Genomic DNA, 20,326 nt, shown 5'->3' with positions numbered 1-20,326 from the left:
CCATAGGAGCCCATGCAGTGGCCGATGTATTTTGGCTGGAAAGATAGTTCCAGGACTATTTTTTGGCCCGGCGTAAAAGCACTCGGCGCTATATTGGCCCATCTGGGCGCTTTTATGCCGCGATGTGATCTGATGCATTGGAATCCAATGCATCAGATCGTAGCGTATATCGGCCAGCTGTGAAAACGGCCGGCGATATATGCTCATGTGAATAAGCCCTTAGGCCTATTTCACACGGGCTACAAAATCGCTGCGATAACCCAGCTTTGTACAGGTGATTTTGTAGCATTAGTGGTGCTTTTGAAAAATCTCTCATTGCATCGCTGCTACCCGTAGTTTTCAAAGTTAATAGGAGTTTCTAATGTTAAAAATGTATCGCATAGCACAAAAATTGCAAGTTCCTGCTCGTTTTCTCCATCACGTGATTTTGTAACCCATGTGAAAGCAGCCTCAGGCTTTATTCCCACGAGTGTATATCAACCAGCATTTTCATGGTCGGCCAATATACGCTACCATCTGGGGCGTAGAAGCTCGTGAATGGCTGTACAAATCTAACGTTTGTGCGCCCGTTCACACGGCATATGAGCCGAAGTTACCATCCTGTCTCCCCTCTCCCCTCCCTCCCCATCGCAGGCTCACCTTTGCCCTCCTCCCCGCTCATTCTTTGCAATGAGAGGGGGTGGAGCGGGGCAGGGCTAAGCGCCATCCTGCCTCCTCCCATTGATGGCTATGGACAAGGGGCGGGGAGAGGGTGGGAGCTTAGTTCCGCCAACATTCTGCCCCTTGTCTGCAGCCAGCAATGGGAGTAGGCGGGACTGGTCGGTGCTTAGCTCTGCTCCTGTCCCGCCCCCCTCCCATTACAAAGAACGAGCAGGGAGGAGAGCAGAGGTGAGCCTGCACGGGGGAGGAGAGCCCATAGGAGCCCATGCAGCAGGCGACGTATTCCGGCCCAAAAGATAGTTCAAGGACTATCTCTTGGGCCTGACGTAAAAACGCCCGGCGCTATATTGGGCTGCCCAGGTGCTTTTACATCTCAGGAACACACCCATGTGATCTGATGCGCTGGAATCCAATGCATCAGATTACAGCGTATATCGGCCGGCCGTGAAAACGTCTGGCCGATATATGCTCGTGTAAAAGAGCCCTAAGGCTGTATCCGCATGGGCAACTTTGTAGCGTGATTTGGCGCAATGCGACAGTTCTACAAATCGCATGCATGTAGAACCCATGCTTTCCTAAGGGTTCTTCCACACAAGTGATGTTTTGCAGCCTGCGACATTGAGAGACTACAAAATTGCGGCATGCTCTAAACAGCTGCGATTTGCTATGTTTTGTAGCCCATGTTTCCCTATGGAGCCTCCTTGTTTATCGCATCGCATAGCACGAACTTGTGACGTTCATGCTATGCGATGCGTTTTTAACATTAGTAAGTCCTATTAACTTTCTTGCTATAAATGCGCGCCATTTTGTCGTGTGAGAAAATCGCACATAGCAGCGATACAATGCTACATTTTTAGGGCTTTTACCCACTAGCGTCTTTTTTAACGCTATGATATCGCTGCGTCTTTTTCAATGGGACTTTCTAATGTTAAAATCGCATCACATGAAAATCGCAACTTGCAATTTTTGTGCGATGCGAGTTTAAAAAAGACACTAGTGGGTAAAAGCCCTTAACAAAAAAAAAGCATCACTGACGCTACAAAATCGCGTGTACATAGCAGCTATTTTGTAGCAGCGATATTGCTGTCATGTGTAGATTTGGCAGCCAAGTGTAGATATAAGGCTAGTTTCACACAGGCAATTGCGATTTTTGCCGCAAGAAAAAATTAGGTCAAAATTGTGTGTTTGTTCCCGCAATTTTTGGGCAACAGCAATCCTTTTTTAAAATGTAGAATAACCTGGCATTGCATTGCTGCCACCCACGAAAAAAATCGCGTAATAAAAACGTGATGTTTTTATCACAAGAGTCAATAGGACTTTCTAATGTTAAAATCGCATCGCAACACAAGTTTGTTGCGTTGCAAGGCCATAAAAAGAAGCTTCCATAGGGAAACATGGGAGATAAAAAAAAACCAAAAAACACGTATTGCAGAAGGATAGGGCATGTCATGATTTTTTGCTTTTTTTCAACATTGCATGAGTAAAAACATCGCAGATGGGAAGAAAAACCATTGTAAATCATTGGTTTCATAATCTGTTTTTTTTTAAAATCACTCTCGTATTGCATGAAAATCGCGCAATTTTCTCGCTTGTCTGAAACCACCCTAAGTAATCCATCTATTGTCAGGGTCTCTCTCAGAGCTTTGGTACAGTAGAGACACTATAGGGTCTGACCATGTGCACACCTGTATTTAGTGCCCAATGCCATCCATCTTCTGCAGAATGAGCTTTGCTGTTCTGGCTGGCGTTTAGGCCTCTTTCACACGGGGAGCTAACCGCGCAAAAATCACCACTAGCTCCCCGTATGAAAGAGTCCTTTTACAGAGTCTGTCAGCACAGTTCCAGCAGACTGCCGGCCATGTGGACATCATGCTGCACCGTACGTTATGTCTTCTTATGTACTATATTGTTTCCCACAGGATTTACTCTATGTAATCGCCTATGGACCCTCCCAAGTGAAACCACCAGCAGTGCAAATGCTTTTTCATTACTGGCCTAATTTGAAACCTCCGGGCGCAATTAGCGAATACCGTGGATTACAGTATACAGGTATCTTGTAGAGATAATCAGCCATTATACAGTAAGTCCCTGAGTCGTCCCCTTAATACTATATGCAGCCATGCAGATGCTGGTTGTCGGCTGTTACCGCCCGCCATCACAGTCGTCGCCCCGCTCACCACGCAGCGTGAATAGCTCAGTGGTCTGTATTTGTACAGGGCCTCGGGGTGCTTTCTGAGGCGCATGTTATAACTACGTATGTGGACTGTAATACGGAGCTCATGTAGGTCTATAGGGCTGGTCGCCTTGGACGTGTCTGAAGTACGCAGCAGGACCTATTTATGTCTGGTTTTGCCTCCATAAATGCATTCATCATTATTATTTTCTACCGAGCAAATAAAGATCAGTTTTTGCCCAGTAGAAAATAAAACCAATGGAGGCAATTAGAGATCATATAGCGATGGAACACTTGTCATGTGTAACGTCTGCTTTACGTATCTCGTCTGAAACCGGACTAAGGGCTTATTCCCATGAGCAATGACGCAACTACGCTCGGCAGCACGGAACGTAGTTGCGCCGGATCAAGGAGACTTTCTTACCTTTTGCCGGCTTTTCACCTCCACACTAGAGCGCAGGAGTTTGAAAGTAGTTTAACTACATGCGGGAAAGATAGGGCAGGTCTTATCTTTTACCGGCCGTACAAATCATGCGTGGAAAAGAGGTGGTGAAGACAAAAGCACTGAACTTCTATTGAGATCACTGGTTTTGTTTTGTCCCGTTATACGGCCGTGATTATCACAGCCCTATAGGGGGAGAAACCACGCTCATCTGAATCCGCCCTTAGGCCTCATGTCCACGGTACGCGCTGAGTTTTCATGCAGATTTCCGCAGCGGATGCACTGTCATCGTTAAATTGATTTTTTATTGCTTGCGGGAAATCGCGGATCATCCGAGTGGAAAAAATCCGCAACCCCACCTCCCAGCCTTTTCTCCACCTCCCTAATTGATTTTAACCCTCAAATCTGCAGGGCATCCGCAAATGTATTTGTGGATGCACTGCGAATCGTAAGCTCCCATAGAGATGAAGTACAGATGCCCAATGCTTTCCTATGGGCAGCTTGATTGGCGCACGAAAATCAGAGCCGTGCGGACCATCTGGAGTACAGATAAAAAGACTTCAGGACAGGTACACGCAAATGCCAGCCAGGCTCAGGGGCAGATCCCGTTGCAGGATTCCACATGTGCAGGCGGCCCTAATAATCTTTATATACTGTCATCAAAACTTTACAAGTTGGTCAAAGCACAATATAAGTCATAACATACAGTATTAAATGGATGTGCAACTGGAACAATAGGAGCGAGGGCCTGCTTGAAGGAGCTTACAAACTATGCGGAAATATGGGGGACACGAGGTATGAAAGCTTGTTCTGTATAGCCTGGGGATGGAATGTATGAGCAGTTTCTTTCTCTATTCCAGTGCTAAAAAGCGTTACCGGAAGCAGCTTTTATAAAAAAAAAACTGATAGGGAGCATGGGCTGTTCAGAATTACCGCGACAGCGCTACAAGGCAGACTATTTTAGAATATGTAGTTAATAAAGACTGATTATTGTCGTGAATTTGGTAGGATGCACATTTTTTGCTTGGGGTTTTATACTACATAGTCCTGTACTAATGCCGCATTGACATGGCCGATATTCTTGCACAAGTTCTGTCTGTGCTCGGGACGGACAAAACTTGGGACGGACAAAACTCACACTTAAAATGTACCCTTTCACTTGAATGGGTTCATTCATGTGAGATTTTTCATGTTTGAAAAATCACTGCATGTCCTAATTTTGTGTGAGTCTCGCACAAGAGTGGGACATGTAATGTAGGTACACAGTGACTCCACCAGCAGAATAGTGAGTGCAGCTCTGAAGTATAATACAGGATGTAACTCAGGATCAGTACAGGATAAGTAATGTCATTTATGTACACAGTGACTCCACCAGCAGAATATTGAGTGCAGCTCTGATGTATCATACAGGATATAACTCAGGATCAGTACAGGATAAGTAATGTAATGTATGTATACAGTGACTCCACCAGCAGAACAGTGAGTGCAGCTCTGGAGTATAATACAGGATGTAACTCAGGATCAGTACAGGATAAGTAATGTAATGTATGTACACAGTGACTCCACCAGCAGAATAGTGAGTGCAGCTCTGGAGTATGATTCAGGATATAACTCAGGATCAGTACAGGATAAGTAATGTAATGTATGTACACAGTGACTCCACCAGCAGAATAGTGAGTGTAGCTCTGGAGTATAATACAGGATATAACTCGTGATCAGTACAGGATAAGTAATGTAATGTATGTACACAGTGACTCCACCAGCAGAATAGTGAGTACAGCCCTGGAGTATAATACAGGATGTAACTCAGGATCAGTAAAGGATAAGTAATGTAATGTATGTACACAGTGACTCCACCAGCAGAATAGTGAGTACAGCCCTGGAGTATAATACAGGATATAACTCAGGATCAGTACAGGATAAGTAATGTAATGTATGTATACAGTGACTCCACCAGCAGCATGATGAGTGCAGCTCTGGAGTGTAATACAGGATGTAACTCAGGATCAGTACAGGATAAGTAATGTCAAGTATATACACAATAAGGCTAACTTCATACGGGCGAGCGCTTTAAGGGGCTGTGAATTCCGCCACGTTATCGCACTTACCATCCATCGGAAATCCTCAAGGATGTGAGGCATTTTCATGTCCAAACAGCCTCGCATTACTTCCGGGTTAAAGGGAATCCTCTGCCAAGGCTGTTAACTGTGGTGGGGGATCGCAGAGTTTCTCCTATTGTCTTCAATGCAAGACCTTACATCACATTGCGTGCACTGCAGCTGCTGACCTCATTGAAATAAGAAGGCCGCTGCGATGCGAGAGCAAGATGGAACATGCTGCGATTTTTTTCCTGCATAGCATCGCATCGTGGTGCCATGCAGAAGATCGCTCATGTGTATGACCCCATTCAAAAGAATAAGGTTCATATTTCTGCATCTCACAATACACAAATCTCGATTTTTAACGCCCACGTGAAGGCAGCCTGAGTAAATCAGCAGAATAGTGAGTACAGCTCTGGAGTATAATACAGGCTGTAATTTAGGAATGGTGCTACCAGTACCGCAGGATCACTACATACATGCAGTGGTGCCAGATTTATTAAGAGGCTCAAAAAGGTCAACAATTTAACTCTTTGTGCAGGTATCACTTGCACAAAATATTTCAACTTTTCAAAGACAGAAAACTGGTGTAAGCTGTTAAATATATTTCCCGTAATATGTTTTTCTGAACAGATCATTTTGTATCATCTATTAAAAAAACAAAATCCCTGTGCTTAAATGATGCTGAAGCACTAAATAGTGTTTTATCTTCTCAGCCTGGAATCCCATCCATTGTCAGCATATTGAATGCCACAATGCCATCAACAAGCCAGCAGTCAAGGTACGGCACTAGCGCTATGTCTGATATATGAGTAGTTCGGTCTGATATTCAGTATTTATTATCAGCTAGAGATGTGGCTCATGTACATGACCCAATTATCGGTCAGACTCGGCTGATTTTGAGGGCTGATCCTGTTTGCAGAGTCCACTGTGTGACATTGAGGTAACGCTGTTTTCACCAGTCATTTATGTTTCCCTTTAAAATAGTAGCTCTGCAGGGTCGTAACATGTATAATCGTTACTACTTCATGGTGTTAATACCTTATTCCAGGGATAATTAAGCCAGTTCTGTAGGTGACAACACCTGCAAGCTGCTCTTTAGATTTCAGCTTCCTGTAACAATGATGGGCAGAGCAGAGGAATATTGTGCTTGTAATACACTGCTACTGCCACTAGATGTCATCAAAAGACTATTTTAGAATGTATCATGTCTTTTTTGTATTTTGTTCCTGCTGCAGATGTGCATTGACGCAGCACTATCAGTGGCTCTGGGGGACAAGCCACCCCCACTGTACCTGTGTGAGGAATGCAGCCAGAGAATCACAGGGTGAGTAGCTGAATAGACATGTTACAGGGGTACAATACATTGCCTGTAAAGTTGCACACTCCTATTTGTTAATGGTACTGTCCAGTCTGAGGAATACTTCATGCAAAAAAAATGTTTTTCAAAGGTTTTAAGGCCCATTTAGACGCAACGATTATCGCTCAAAATTCGCTCAAAGGGCGGCTTTTGAACGATAGTCGTTGTGCGTAACTGCACTGACATTGTGAAGTTTTCGTTAAGCCGTCGCTGATCGTTGTCTTTTAGCATGATGAAAGATCAGCGAATAGTTATCAGGCTTTCACAGCGGGATACAGCTGATACTGTTGTTCCAGCTGTAATCCGCTCCCTGAAAACAGGCGGAGTATGAAGAACACAGTGGTCAAGCTGTGTTCTTCATACCCCGCTCGGAGCGCTTGGCTGTATAGCGCAAGGTGACCGCTCAATGGTTGAGTCATCACCTTGCGCTGTAAAGGCACACAGCGATTATTGCCCAAAAGTCATCTTTTGAGCGATAATCATTGTGTCTAAATGGGCCTTTACCTATAGTCTGAAATACATTCGGGCCTGAAGTGGTGGGGTGCTATTGCACGAATATTTATAGAAAGTATGTGCTGCTTGCAGTGGTGAAAAGTGGTATTGCAAGTGCCTAGACAAATTAAACCTTTCCAAAATTTGTTAGATTCATGTCAATTAGAATAATTACAAAAATGTTATAAGTAACTTTTAGCGCAAATCACTATTGATTGTATTCAGATATAAAGGTATGTCCACATGTTGCGGAAAATCAGCAGTGGATTTTTGTGCGAATCTGCATCAAAATACACATCAAAATCTGCTTGTGTTACATGTGGATTTAGATGCAAACATATCACTGCGAAGTGAAACATTAACTCAAATATCACTGCCAGCGTCCATATTTACCTATATACTAATACAAAGATATACTAGTACAGGAACAAACACCACTTCCCAGCAGAATACAGGTAGGCAGATTGCAATATGGAGGCACGTTGGGCATGTGCAAGATACTGGTGAACAACCAGTATATTGGGGTTGGCTGCTTAATATTGTATTTAAACATAGATAAGCCATACAAAGGGTGTCAAGTCCCATTGACACATGTGGTGCACCATGCAGGCTTACAACCTATTAATGACACCACATACCATTAAGCCCAGCATCTCAAAGTGAGCCAAACTGGACCGACACCCCAGGCTTCCCGTCATCTAAGGCCATACTGCCTATTGCAAAAAATAATATTAAATACCCATAAATAAGAGGTATTAGTTACAATTTGGCCAAAATATGTAGGCTTGTAAGCCCACATCAAGGGTCCTCGTTATTTTGCAAGTCCCTAAACTAAGGTCATTTTCACACTCACTGCTTTTTACCGTGTTTAACTCTTCCATTGATTTGGGGGCTTGGCAGAACTGCGCTCGAACACAGTGTTTGTAATGCCGTGATTTTTGAGCACTGTCTGTTCTATTTTTCAGCATTTTCTAGTTTTTTTTTAACGCACCCCATCACCCATCACAGTGATGGGGTGAGTTAATAAAGCGCTGCTAAAACGCTGTGATGTGTTCAAAAACGCAGCTCGAAATCGCGGTAACATTCTGTGGGTCCAAGCAGCGTTTAACTGAATGCATGTGTGAGAGTGTCCTACCATTTACAAATATACAATTCATACCACTGCAAAGGGAAAAATACAACTCATAAATCACTGCCAGACGATATACTTTAAAAGAGCATACTAGGAGCATAATAAGGGTATAATATATTTATTAATAACCTTGTAGAATTCTGAATTGCACCGTAAAATATCTATATTTGCAGATAACACAATAGAGGACAGTAAATGATTGCAAAAGGATCTGGATAAGTTGGGGGCAGAAAAGTGGTGAATGAGGGTTAACACTGATAAATGTAATGTTCTGCACATGGGCAGAGGGAATGCATGTCACCATTACACACTAAATGGGAAACCACTGGGAACACTGACATGAAAAGGACTTGTGGATGTTAGTTAACTGTAAACTGAACTGGAGCAACCAGTGTCAGGCAGCTGCTGCCAAGGCAAATAGGATCATGGGGCGTATCCAAATAGTTATAGAGGCCCAAAAACATTGTTCTTCCTCTTTACAAGTCACTGGTCAGACCACACATGGAATATTGTGGACAGTTTTGAGCATGGGTATTCAAGAAGGACTTATCAGAGATTGAGTGGGTACAAAGGCGGGCAACTAAAGTAATGGAATGGGTGGTCTACAACACCCAGAGAAATGATCAAAATTGGGGTTATTTACTTTAGAAAATGATGGCTGAGTGGCGACCTAATAACTGAATAAATATATCAGGGGACAGTAGAGAGATCTCTCCCATCATCTGTTAATACCCAGGACTGTGACTGTAACAATGGGGCGCCCTCTACATCTAGAGGTAAGAAAGTTTCTACACCGACATAAAAGGGGGTTCTTTACTGTAAAAGCAGTGAGACTGTGGAACTCTCTGCCTGAGAATGTGGTGATGTTGAAATCACTAAAGGTGTTTAAGAGATGCCTGGATGCCTTTCTTGAGTGATACAATACTACATGTTATAGTCACTGATTACTTCAGAAGGGTCGGTGATCCGGGGATTATTGCCAGATTGGAGTCAGGAAGGATTTTTTTTTTCTTAAATGGGGGAAATTATCTTCTACCTCATTGGGTTTTTGCCTTCTTCTGGATCAACATTGAGGGGTAATAGGCTGAACTGGATGGACGTATGTCTTTTTTGCGGCCTTACATACTGTATTATCATGCTAGCAACAAACGCCACTTCCCAACAGAATGCGGACGGGCAGATTGCTATATGGAGGAGCGTTGTACAAGAGCAAGATACTGGTGAACAACCACTCGCACATCTACCACATATTGGGGGTAGTGGTTGCTTAGTATTATACTTGCTCATAGACATAGACCTACAAAGGGTGCCAAGTCCAATTAGATGCTGGGGTGTCAGCCTGGGGTGTTGGTCCAAGGCAACCCACTGCTCTGAATTGTATGTGGCGTCTTTTTTAGATCGGTGCACCACATGTATCAGTTGGTCTGGCACCCTATGTATACCTTATCTATGTGCAAGTATAATAATGCTAAGCAGCCAGCCCCACAATATATGGTAGGTATGTGAGTGGTTGCTCATCAGTATCTTGCACTTGTGAAATGCTCCTCCATTTAGCAACCTGCCTGTCTGCATTGTGTTGGCAAGTGGTGCTTGTTCCTGCCCTCGTACATTTTTGTATTCTTATATTAGTAAATAGGGCTACAGCAGTGATATGTGGACTTAGATGCAGATTTTACCCCTTCATTTGAAGAGGAGAGATCAGTGGTGGTAATCCACAGCATACATTGGCATGTTGTAGCTTTAAAGTCTGCATCACAGATCACTTTAAGCCCCCTGTCCACGGGCGAGGTGGAATATCACGAGCTCAGATAGGCTTACCGCGGAGAATAGCGGCAAATCGCAGCATGCTTCGCTATGATTCTCCGCTCGTGGACGGGAGGCTGCGCTTTCCATAGCAATGCTATGGAAAGCATGCACTGCGTTACTGGTGGCCAGATTATCGCTGCGAGTAACGCAATGCAAAATCGGCCATGGACAGGAGCAGTATGCTGCAGATTTCTTCCTCAGTGTGTGGATGGGATTTACTGATCTCATATCCACAATACCCGTACTGTGAAATGCTACAGGTTTTTCACAGCCAATTCCCCAACATGTAAACATAGTCCAGATGTATATTGCATAAGATAACGTACTTGTAGCATGCCTTTCCTAGTCACAGATCTGTTCATTTTGTTGTGCAGGGATCACAGTCCGTGGCTGATAGATGTTCTCCTGCCACAAGGTGTGTATAATGCATATATATATATATATATATACCCTGCCAGTTGTAGAACAGTGTGTAGTGTATATCTTCATTAGTTTATATATGGTCTAATCGCTGTCGGTATACCACAACTGTAGTGTTACCTGTGGAACCTCTTCTCTGAAAGGGTTGGGTAGCTTTCTAACATTTAGGCCTGTTTCAGGTGACCATAAGGAAACTGTGATCCCATGTGGTACTACAGAACTGAGCTTAGAGCACCGTAGGACTCTGATGATCTTGGCTGCGTAATAGGCAGCATGCAGCAAATACGCATGTAATATGTGTATTTCCTGCATAATTTAAGCACCCATAGCTAATAATGCTGCGTATTACATGCCAAAATAGGACATGGACTATTTTTTTTCCACATGTGTTATACACGCGTGTGAAAAATAAGGTAAAGGTCTGAATGGCCCAATGTAAATCAACGGGCTTTTTGTATTATGCATGTAAAAAATGCACGTGTAGTACACAGCCAAAATACATTCGTATGAGTGAGCCCTGATTCAGCAGAACCCCAGGTGGTCCGGGTCTTGTGGCCATAACCCTGCAATATTACAGGTATCTGATAGCTGGATAAGAAGAACTACAGTATTACTACTGAATGAAGAGGATGATAATGCTTTACCCTAATTACATATATTATATTAAAGGAGTATTCCTATCTCAGACTTTTATCACATATTCACATCTGATACAAGTGAAAACTAGTGATTCTACTTCTGCAGCTTCAGAGTTACGGAAAAAGTAGAGCTCACTATGTTACAGTATTTCCATTAGTCTCATTCACTTCTGTGGCATTGTGCTGTTTCCGTACTCCCAGCCTCCACATACAGGGGATATGGCCATATCAGCCATTGTTGGCTGAAGCAGAAATAAAACTTTCAAGTTTCAGGTAGATTTCACTCCATTCATATAGCCATGAAGCAAAGTATTACTCTGCTTTGCTCTCCTGATCCTCTACTTTATTTGATACCTTGATGAGGAACTTAGAAAGGGGAGAAATTTGCTCTGTTTTTCTTTGTGGAAATGTATGAATAAATTGACACCTAGATCTTACCATACCCCATGTCAAAGGGGCACGCTTTTGACAAGGAGAATTGTAACACTCCCTTGTTGATATGTCAATGAGGAATGACACAACAAACAGTTGTAAGAAAAGATGCTCCAGAATTGTTATTTTATGCAAAACGCAAGTTTATGCTAAAATAGACAGGTCAACTTTATTTCCCATATGTACCCTGAATGGCCACTTTATTCGAGACACGAATGCCTTGTTACATCGGACCTGGACCCACACTAAATATAAACACAGATAACACCACAAAATGGGGAATATAACCCTGAGCAATCTGAAAAAAAGAAGACCCTACCTATAATCAGAGCGCTCACCCTGATAAGAGCGACCCCACATTAGGAACCTGGTGTGACCCTGACTTTTGCCTAGGTGGTGACAGAGAACAGTAGCAAAGAGAACATGACATGCAGTGTATATTTAACCACTTAAATACCGGGAAGAAGATGTAGAAACACCCCAGATAAGTAAGTGGATCACCAGCAAACTTATCGTTACTTAGACGCAGGTTAAATCTAGGAGCCACCGACAAGACCAGAAACAACTTCTGACAAAGAATATAACCATCACCTTCTGTTCAGAAGAGCTGCTTTAAATAACTAAACAGCTGCTAACTGGCTGACCAGCCACTTATTTCAGCCCGTCAACTAACCACCTAACAGGAAGGAGAGTTAACCCTTTGCTGATTAGTGCTGACATAAAGTGAAAACACGCCGAAATTGCTCATCACGTGAGCCTGGGCCAACACTGCAGTGCTACCTTGGACCACCGACCATTTGCCAGGCATGCTGTGACATTCCCTTTCATGACTGGAGCTTCCCTGTATGGCAATTAGACACATGACCCTGGAGTGCAGCATAAGATCAAGTGAGCAAGTTTTCCGTAGATCAGTTTTAGTGTGGATTTGCATTAGAATGAAAAAATCAAGCAAGTTGCGCAACTTTGAACAAGGCCTTGTCATCGTGCTAGACTAGTCAGGGCCAATATCTCATACACTGACAACCTTGTTCAGTTTTCTCATATAATGGGGTTGTGCATTTATCGAGAATGGTATGACTGAGGAAAAACATCCAATAAAAGGGATGTAACTTGGCAATGAAAGGGGTCAGAGGAGCATAGCAAGAATTCTTCTGACAAACAGGCGGTGCACAGTTAAGCAAATTGTAGCCGAAAACAACGCTGGTGCTCCAACAGACGTGTCCGAACATACAGCTCATCGACAGATGACCGGTTCGAGTGCCATTGCTGCCTAAGAGAAACTAAGAGTACAAAAATTAGATCACTGAGCAGTGGAAAAACATCATCTGGTTAGATGAATCCAAATTTCCGTTGCAGCATGGTGATGGGAGCAACGAAATTTGGCGCAAGTAGCTTGAATTGGTGAACCCTTCCTGACAAGTGTCATATAACGTCTCCTTCATATGTGAACTAATGCATTAACCCTTTCCAATCCAATTTGTATCCTGGTTTTCCTAGGGGGCTTACTTTTTTTCGGCCGTTATACAACGTCATTATCTGCTGGCTAAAGCCAGTACTGCATGAGGTGACATGTTGGATAGGCTCCGACAGCAGAGAGGCTAGTAGTATACAGTAAGAGAACCCTGGCGGATGTCTTCCAACATCGGAGCTGTACAACCTTAAATCATAATGTCTTCAGAGGTCAGACAGTGGATTGAAAGGGGTTAAGAACGAGACTCACGATCAGGGATAACCTAATGATTGACAAACACTCAAAACACTCACCTAGCATACCTGTACGCATAAACAGATGGAATCGCTACAGCATGTACAAGCTATTGGTTCACATTTTGGACAATATACTTAAGCCTACGAGCCCCCAACAAGGGTCCTCATTGTCTCGTGGGTCCCTATTCTTACAAGACAACTTACTCCATGGATCCTGCCTGCAAGTGGGCCAATCGTCCCGATAGGGATGGCCTCACGCTGGAGCCTAAGGACCTGCCTCGCCCCAGATGGAAAATGATCTAAGCAGAACAGGACAACATTCACACCAACACACAATGGAATGCATACCACACGGAACAGGACTGTTCACACCACATGTCCGGCCACCTGCACAGAAACACAGAACACGTCGCTGTTCACACCTACTGAAACCTGCATGGATGCAAACACAAGGATATTGTGAGGGAACTGAGGAAACCAGCACCCTCTAGCCAAATATTTTATATGCAACAGACTGGTGGTGATTGGCTGGCTGGAGAACTCCAAGGCCAGCCAGCTCAATCATCCCACACCTGTGGCAGTGTGCTCCCCTAGAACTACAGGTCCCAGGAGCACAACCTAGCAGTCAACAGTTCAGTCCGGTGGAGGTGGAATAATTGTGCGGGGAATGTCGTCTTGGCACAGCCTTGGTCCTCTGATACCTTTGAATGGATACAAATAATTGCTGCAGTCTTGAAGGCCAAAGGAGGACCAGTGAGCTACTAGATTGGTGTCTATAATCTAATGGCCATTCATTGCATATTGAAAGAGTTTTTGATCCTCATGACAAGGTGGGACTCTGACAACCTTCCACCTATTGTCACCATAGATCAAATTGTATAATCCCAGTTGGATTTCATGAACAGAGTAGCAGGAGATTAATGTATTTTGGGTGGTGTTATCTCCTAATAACAGATAGCAATGGGTATTACAAAGTATACATGTAAACCCGCTTTTAGGATGGATCTGATATGCCCACATAGTGCTCTGAGAGTTACAGACCAGCCACGATAGTAAATTCTAGGATATTATGTATCAATCTTGACACAGAAGATGAATTGTCTGGTAATCGTAGTAACACACATAAGCAGATCATCCCCTGCTCTTTCTGAGTTGCGGGAAAACGTATTTCCTGACACATTAATAACTGGCCAGAATCCATCGATGAATCATACACTCGGCTTTATTGTATATACTGCTGAGGACTCTATAAACATACTGCATGGACAAATAAATAGTAATAAAACATGATAAGAATAAGTAAAGAACAGGAAGGAGTTAGCTACACAAAGCAGTCCAATAAAATCTAGTAATAGGTGAAAGTAAATAAACTAAAACATTACACAGTGTAATATAACAAAGGATAAAATTAGTAAAAAAAAATAAAACCAAATATATAAAAAAATGTAATTATTTAAAATGATAACAAGAAATACAAAACTTAGGCCCCTTTAGGACAAGCATATGCGTATTTGCGTGTGCTTGAGCACTACGTTTTTGTGGCATGAACAATGCTTTTTTGCGCATGCATTGCAGTATTTTACTGTACTTTTCGCACCCGCATGGCATGTTCATTTGTGCATGGCAAAAAAAAAACCGCACCAATTGAAATGGCTAATTCGTGTAATGTATTTTTTTTCCCAACACAATTAGGGCTTATTCAGACGACCGTATATCGCCTGGGTATTCATGCCTGGCTGATAAATGGTGTCCCTCTCTGCAGGGGGAGGAGGCAGGCCAGGCCGGGAGCAGTGCGCTGAGCTCCCGCCCCCTCTCCGCCCCTCGCCACTGTTTGCAATGGAAGGGGCAGGATTAGGCAGAGAGGGACAGCGTATATCGGCCAGGCGTGAAAACCCGGCCGATATACGCACGTCTGAATAAGCCCTTACACAGCATGCTACACATCTCCAAGCATATACTGTATGCTTTGGTGCACCCCCCTACTACGGGGACCTTTGGTGCGCAAATGCACATAAAAGTAGAGCATGCTGCATTTTTTTTTTGTGCAACTGAAATTTACTCGCAAAATATGGAAATGTGAAAAACCCATTGACATCAATGGGCTCTATTCTCTGCGTATTGCGTGTAAATTTTGCATGCACCAACACACGTAAATACGTTTGTGTGAATCGAATACATTCATATTGAAAATACAATAACCTAAAATAAGCGCACATTGTATAGGATCAAAAGAACAAAATAATTCTGTCTGTATTAAAAAATAAAAGTTGTATCAAATAAATATGTAGATAAAATATACAATGAATTTTACTGCTTGAGAATATGAAACATCCATCCAGTTCATTCAGAGGGATAGACCCTCCAGAGGTCCAGACTAATGCCTCGTTCACATCAGCTTTTTCGGACGCAGATAATATGTTCACTCGTGGCAGTCATTTCTGCAACTGTCCCATTCATCTAAATAGAGCCTGCAGAAATGAATTTACCTGTTGCAGAAACAAGTCAGTTCACACGTATGGAGCAGATCTACTGCGGATGAATATGCCCTTATTCTTTGCTCATATAATAGTTCCAGGAATATTTAGCTGATGCTACTCTATGGTTATCCTTCTCCAGATGCCTTGCTTGGCCTTATTATCCCTATAGGAACCAGTGGAGCCTATTTCCTTTGTGTCACCTACTACCATCTCTGCTGGATGTACAAATTCCAACAGCTGCCACTAGATGGCACCAAGTGAATATGAGTTTATAGTGATTCCATGGAATTATCAAAGAATTATGATTTGATAATGTGAATTGTATCACTTCATATATGATTCTGTATAAATGCATGTGTCAGATTATCAGACTTTCTAGACTACTGGATGCTGGTTTAAAAAAATGTCACTTTATACTTCTAAAGTACACATACTCTACTTTAGTCCTTGAATATGGACTAGTCTTGAGCGATTATTGAAATAATTGGGTCGGGATTGATTGACCCAATTAAAAAAAAATAATTGAAAGTCCCGATTCCAACTTCCATTAAAATTAATAGGAGTTAAACTCAGGTTCTCTCATTTGGCCTCTAAAATGTTTCTTAAAGAATAGTGGATACGGCGGTGGCAGCGGGGGCGGCCTAGTGGTCAGTTTTTAGAAGGCAGCAGTGCCAAGCCAACACAGCTAGTGTATGGTCTGGGACAGCACCTATAGGGATGGGTGAGTAGGTGCACAAATTATTACGAGCACGAGAGTGAGAAGGAAGGGAAGTTACCTGGTGCCCACGAGAACTACCCTGGTTGGGGTCTTTACCCGCTAGCACGGGAATTCCCGTCCGCTGTGGTGTTTCCGAGTGCCTTGCAACCCCTAGGACATCCAATGATTGGAGTGCAGCTAGGGACTTCAAAGACCCAACATTTAGAAAGGTGTAGGTGAAAGAACAGTAGGAATAAAATGTAGAAAAAGGAGAGATCTCTGCACTTGTAAGGGTTCTATCGCTGTTGTAAATAGGACAGAACAATCCGGGAAAGAGTGTGCCAAAAACACAATATTTTTAATGTATTATTTATTTATTTGTTCGCTAAATAAAAAATCCTTTTTTTTTGGCACGCTCTTTCCGGGATTGTTCTGTTCTATTTACAACAGTGATAGAACCCTTACTAGCACAGAGATCTCTCCGTTTTCCATATTTTATTCCTACAAGCCATCACACCGTCCTTTCTGGTCAAAGCAGAGGGATAGTATTTTGGCAATTTTTGCAAAAAATTGGATCGGGATGATCTGATCCGATTTAGCAATAGTTGGCCCGATTTTATTCCCCGGGCGATCATGACAAGCAACGCTATGCTGGACAAACAAAGATGATCTAACTCACTCATGCACCCCGCGTATTTCTATGCATCTTAAGACACTGCAAGCTGCTTGGATTTGCCAGTACTGCCCAGTCAACATGAAGTGTCTTAAGATACAGTGTGTGTCAGGTAGTCAGAGAAGCGGTGCGGCCATCTTTGTCCAGGATCACTTTAAAGGAGGTTGTCCAGTAAAACACTTGACTTGTGGACCGCTAAGAACAAGGGGGTCGCAATCCCTGAGTAGCCTTGTCCCAGTGCCCGGTCTGCAGTGCAGTGAGTGGGAGTCACAGAGACCCCGCAGCATGGCCGCATACACTGGGAATGGGCAAAGCGATCACTCACTAAAAGTAGCGCAAATGTGAATGAGGCCGTGCAGATGTTGTGCTGTCTGTGATGGCGCTATTTACTGAGATTTCTGTACATGTCTCACGCAGCTGAGATTTCAGCCATTTGTCAGAAGAAGGTAAGAACCACCCAGCTTTGCCGTCCGTGTTGTTGTACATCTCAGCTGTGATTTGTCTATCTGTGGCCCATGTCATTGCCATCACTCATAAGGGATAAGGCCCACAATACATCTGTTACACAGCGCTGTGCCTTTAACAACAACCCTGGGTCCAGCAGACTGCAGTCAGATGGGATTTCTTGTTGTACTCAGTAACTACTTCCAGTCCGCTCTCCAACTGCTTTAAGACTACAACTTCCAGCATGCCCATAGAAGCCTTCAGGGTATATTTGGAATAACAGTATCACAACAGTTGGAGAGCCACAGATTATAGACCACTATCCTAGGGCGATGGAATTGGCAGAGACTGTCAGCCCATGCTGGGAGTTGTAGTGCAGTCCTAGAACTTGCACAGTCAACTTCATTCCATTCATTTACCTATGATAGGGGTTTCTGCTTTTATGTCAATGAAGCTGAAGCAGTGTATAATGAAATGTTCTGCAACTTTTTAATACACTTTGTGTTTCAATTTCTCACTTTTTTCAGAACCTCTGCTTGCTGTCAATGAATTAAAACATTCACATTTATGTCCACAGACTAAGGCCAGGCTCACATGGCCATGAGCGTAAAACGCCACAGGGCTCCCCCAGCATTTTACTCCTGTGAACCCGGCTGTGACCCTTCATAAGGCTGCGTATGGTGGCCAAATTGTACTGCATATCACCGCATGCTCACGCAGGCGGTCATGCGCAGTACGCCTGTATTTTTTTTGGTTTGTTTATATTTTTCCATGCAGTCACTTAGCAATGACACATATACCCTCAGGCCATACGCAGTGCGGGTATATACACAACAATAGGGAACAATGAGCTCTTGCGTATATACGCGGCAAAATAGTACACGCTGCATTCTATTTTGCGCTTGCAGATTATGCATTTCTGACATGCTAATGTGAGCATAACTGCATAAGGCAGTCTAATTGATTTCCTGTGAGCTACCGCGTATCACACGGGTGTACAGAGCCCGCATAATATGCAATTCCAATACAGTCGTGTGAACCCGGCCTAACATCCCATCCAGCACACACAGCTACAGGGCTCTAATACACTGTGGGTAAGAGGCTGTATCAATTGGACATGATTAGGACAGGCTCTCATGTTCCCATTCACTGACAGCAAGCAGACATATTGAAAATGGTGAGAATTGAAACGCAAAATGGGAGATTTATCATTCAGTTTTTGTCAGAAAAAAGTTGCACAATTTGGTGCAAGAGCAGCTTGAGCTAAAAATTTGTGACTTTTTAATAGTTATGCCGCTCAACTCCACTTTCTCGATTAAATGAGCGTGACTTGTGGGGAGGGGGCGTGGCTGCTCGTCACATTTTTATATAATTTACGCTAAAAACAGGCTTAAATTATATAAAAACCTATGCCAGCTCCTAGCCGCCGTAAATTTCTAAGTGGGCGTGTGGAAGAGCCGAGATATAGCAATATGAAGAAATGTGTGTCCCTTCATATATTAGGCGCATCGTGCGTTGACGGGTATAATATGCAGATGGGCGTATCACATGTCAGTCTTGATAAATTCCCCCAAAGTGTGATAGAAGGTAACAGGACAAGCAAGCTTTATTTGCATAAAACCAGAAAACCTGTCGAAAAACACACACAGCTTCATCATTTTTCTTGCATGTGCAGAATCGTTATTTCCTGTGATTGCTCCGCCCATTGTAAAACGTTTTGTGATTGTTTTCCATTGACCTCATGCTGCTTGCAAATATTTTTTCTTCATTACATAAGTGGACACATTTCGTGGTCAGGCATTCCTTAGCAGGGTAAGGTATGCTGAGCTGCTACAGAATGGCATCATTGCTTGGAAATGATCAGTCTTTGGCACTGGAATGAAATATTGCTCATACAAACTTTTTGGTACATTTTTCTCTTAAAGGTAACTCGCCCCTGTGTCCAACCCCTTAACTTGCATCTTACAGATACCCTAATATCCCACTGTGCCCACTAGTTGGCCTCTTGAAGTGCCAATCAATTTATACACAGGCTGTGAAAGTCCAGTTAATGCATAACCATAGAAATGAATACTTATTACTGCTTTCTAGAACTGCAGCTCACATGTAAGGAGGGCGGTGGTGACTTGCTTCTCTGCGGGATGCTGCGGCCGGCATGGTAACCGTCCTGTACGATACTGTAAACGATGCCACTCCTACCACCACAACAGCGAGGCTGGGGGAGCTTCTTCATCGGAGACACACTTGTTTCAGACCTCACCGCCCCCTATCAACACACGGGAGTGTGGGGCGGAGGAGCTGGTGTGCGCGGTGGAGGCGGTAATTAGGTAATAAATGCCTCTGTTGTATGAAGTCTTATTATTTATGTATGTACTAAAGAAATCATAAAATTGAATGTATAAAAGATCCATCTAATGACAATGCGTTATAACTCCACACATTGGCCATGGTAGAGACAGGCAGGTGTCAGTGGTAGTTGTACACTATCCTACCAAAAGTAATTGGATACCTGAACAAGACTCAAAAGTAGTATTTATTTCCATATGGTAATTCTTAGTGGGGCTCCTTTGGCACTAATGACATTGGATACTCTCTGTGGCATACTACTAATGTCTGATACATTTCAGCTGGTAATTCCCTCCATTCATCCTGCAAATGGCTGGCAAGTTCTCTC

The 20,326-nt window shown here is 43.3% G+C and overlaps 1 protein-coding gene across 1 annotated transcript in view; it reads left to right on the top strand.

Annotated features, from left to right (window-relative positions):
• UNC79 (unc-79 homolog, NALCN channel complex subunit) overlaps positions 1 to 20,326 on the top strand; it is a 154,050-nt gene that overhangs the window by 40,036 nt on the left and 93,688 nt on the right. The window contains exons 7-12 of the mRNA XM_066607519.1: positions 2,580 to 2,709; positions 6,091 to 6,155; positions 6,613 to 6,701; positions 10,539 to 10,579; positions 17,626 to 17,654; positions 19,744 to 19,979. Of these exons, the coding sequence (XP_066463616.1) occupies positions 2,580 to 2,709; positions 6,091 to 6,155; positions 6,613 to 6,701; positions 10,539 to 10,579; positions 17,626 to 17,654; positions 19,744 to 19,979 (590 nt within the window). The remainder of the gene's footprint in view (positions 1 to 2,579; positions 2,710 to 6,090; positions 6,156 to 6,612; positions 6,702 to 10,538; positions 10,580 to 17,625; positions 17,655 to 19,743; positions 19,980 to 20,326) is intronic.

Source organism: Eleutherodactylus coqui, chromosome 6, assembly GCF_035609145.1.
Source record: "Eleutherodactylus coqui strain aEleCoq1 chromosome 6, aEleCoq1.hap1, whole genome shotgun sequence".
NCBI classification, from domain to species: domain Eukaryota; kingdom Metazoa; phylum Chordata; class Amphibia; order Anura; family Eleutherodactylidae; genus Eleutherodactylus; species Eleutherodactylus coqui.
Note: the sequence above shows the minus strand (reverse complement) of the source record. Positions and strands in the feature narration are given on the sequence as shown.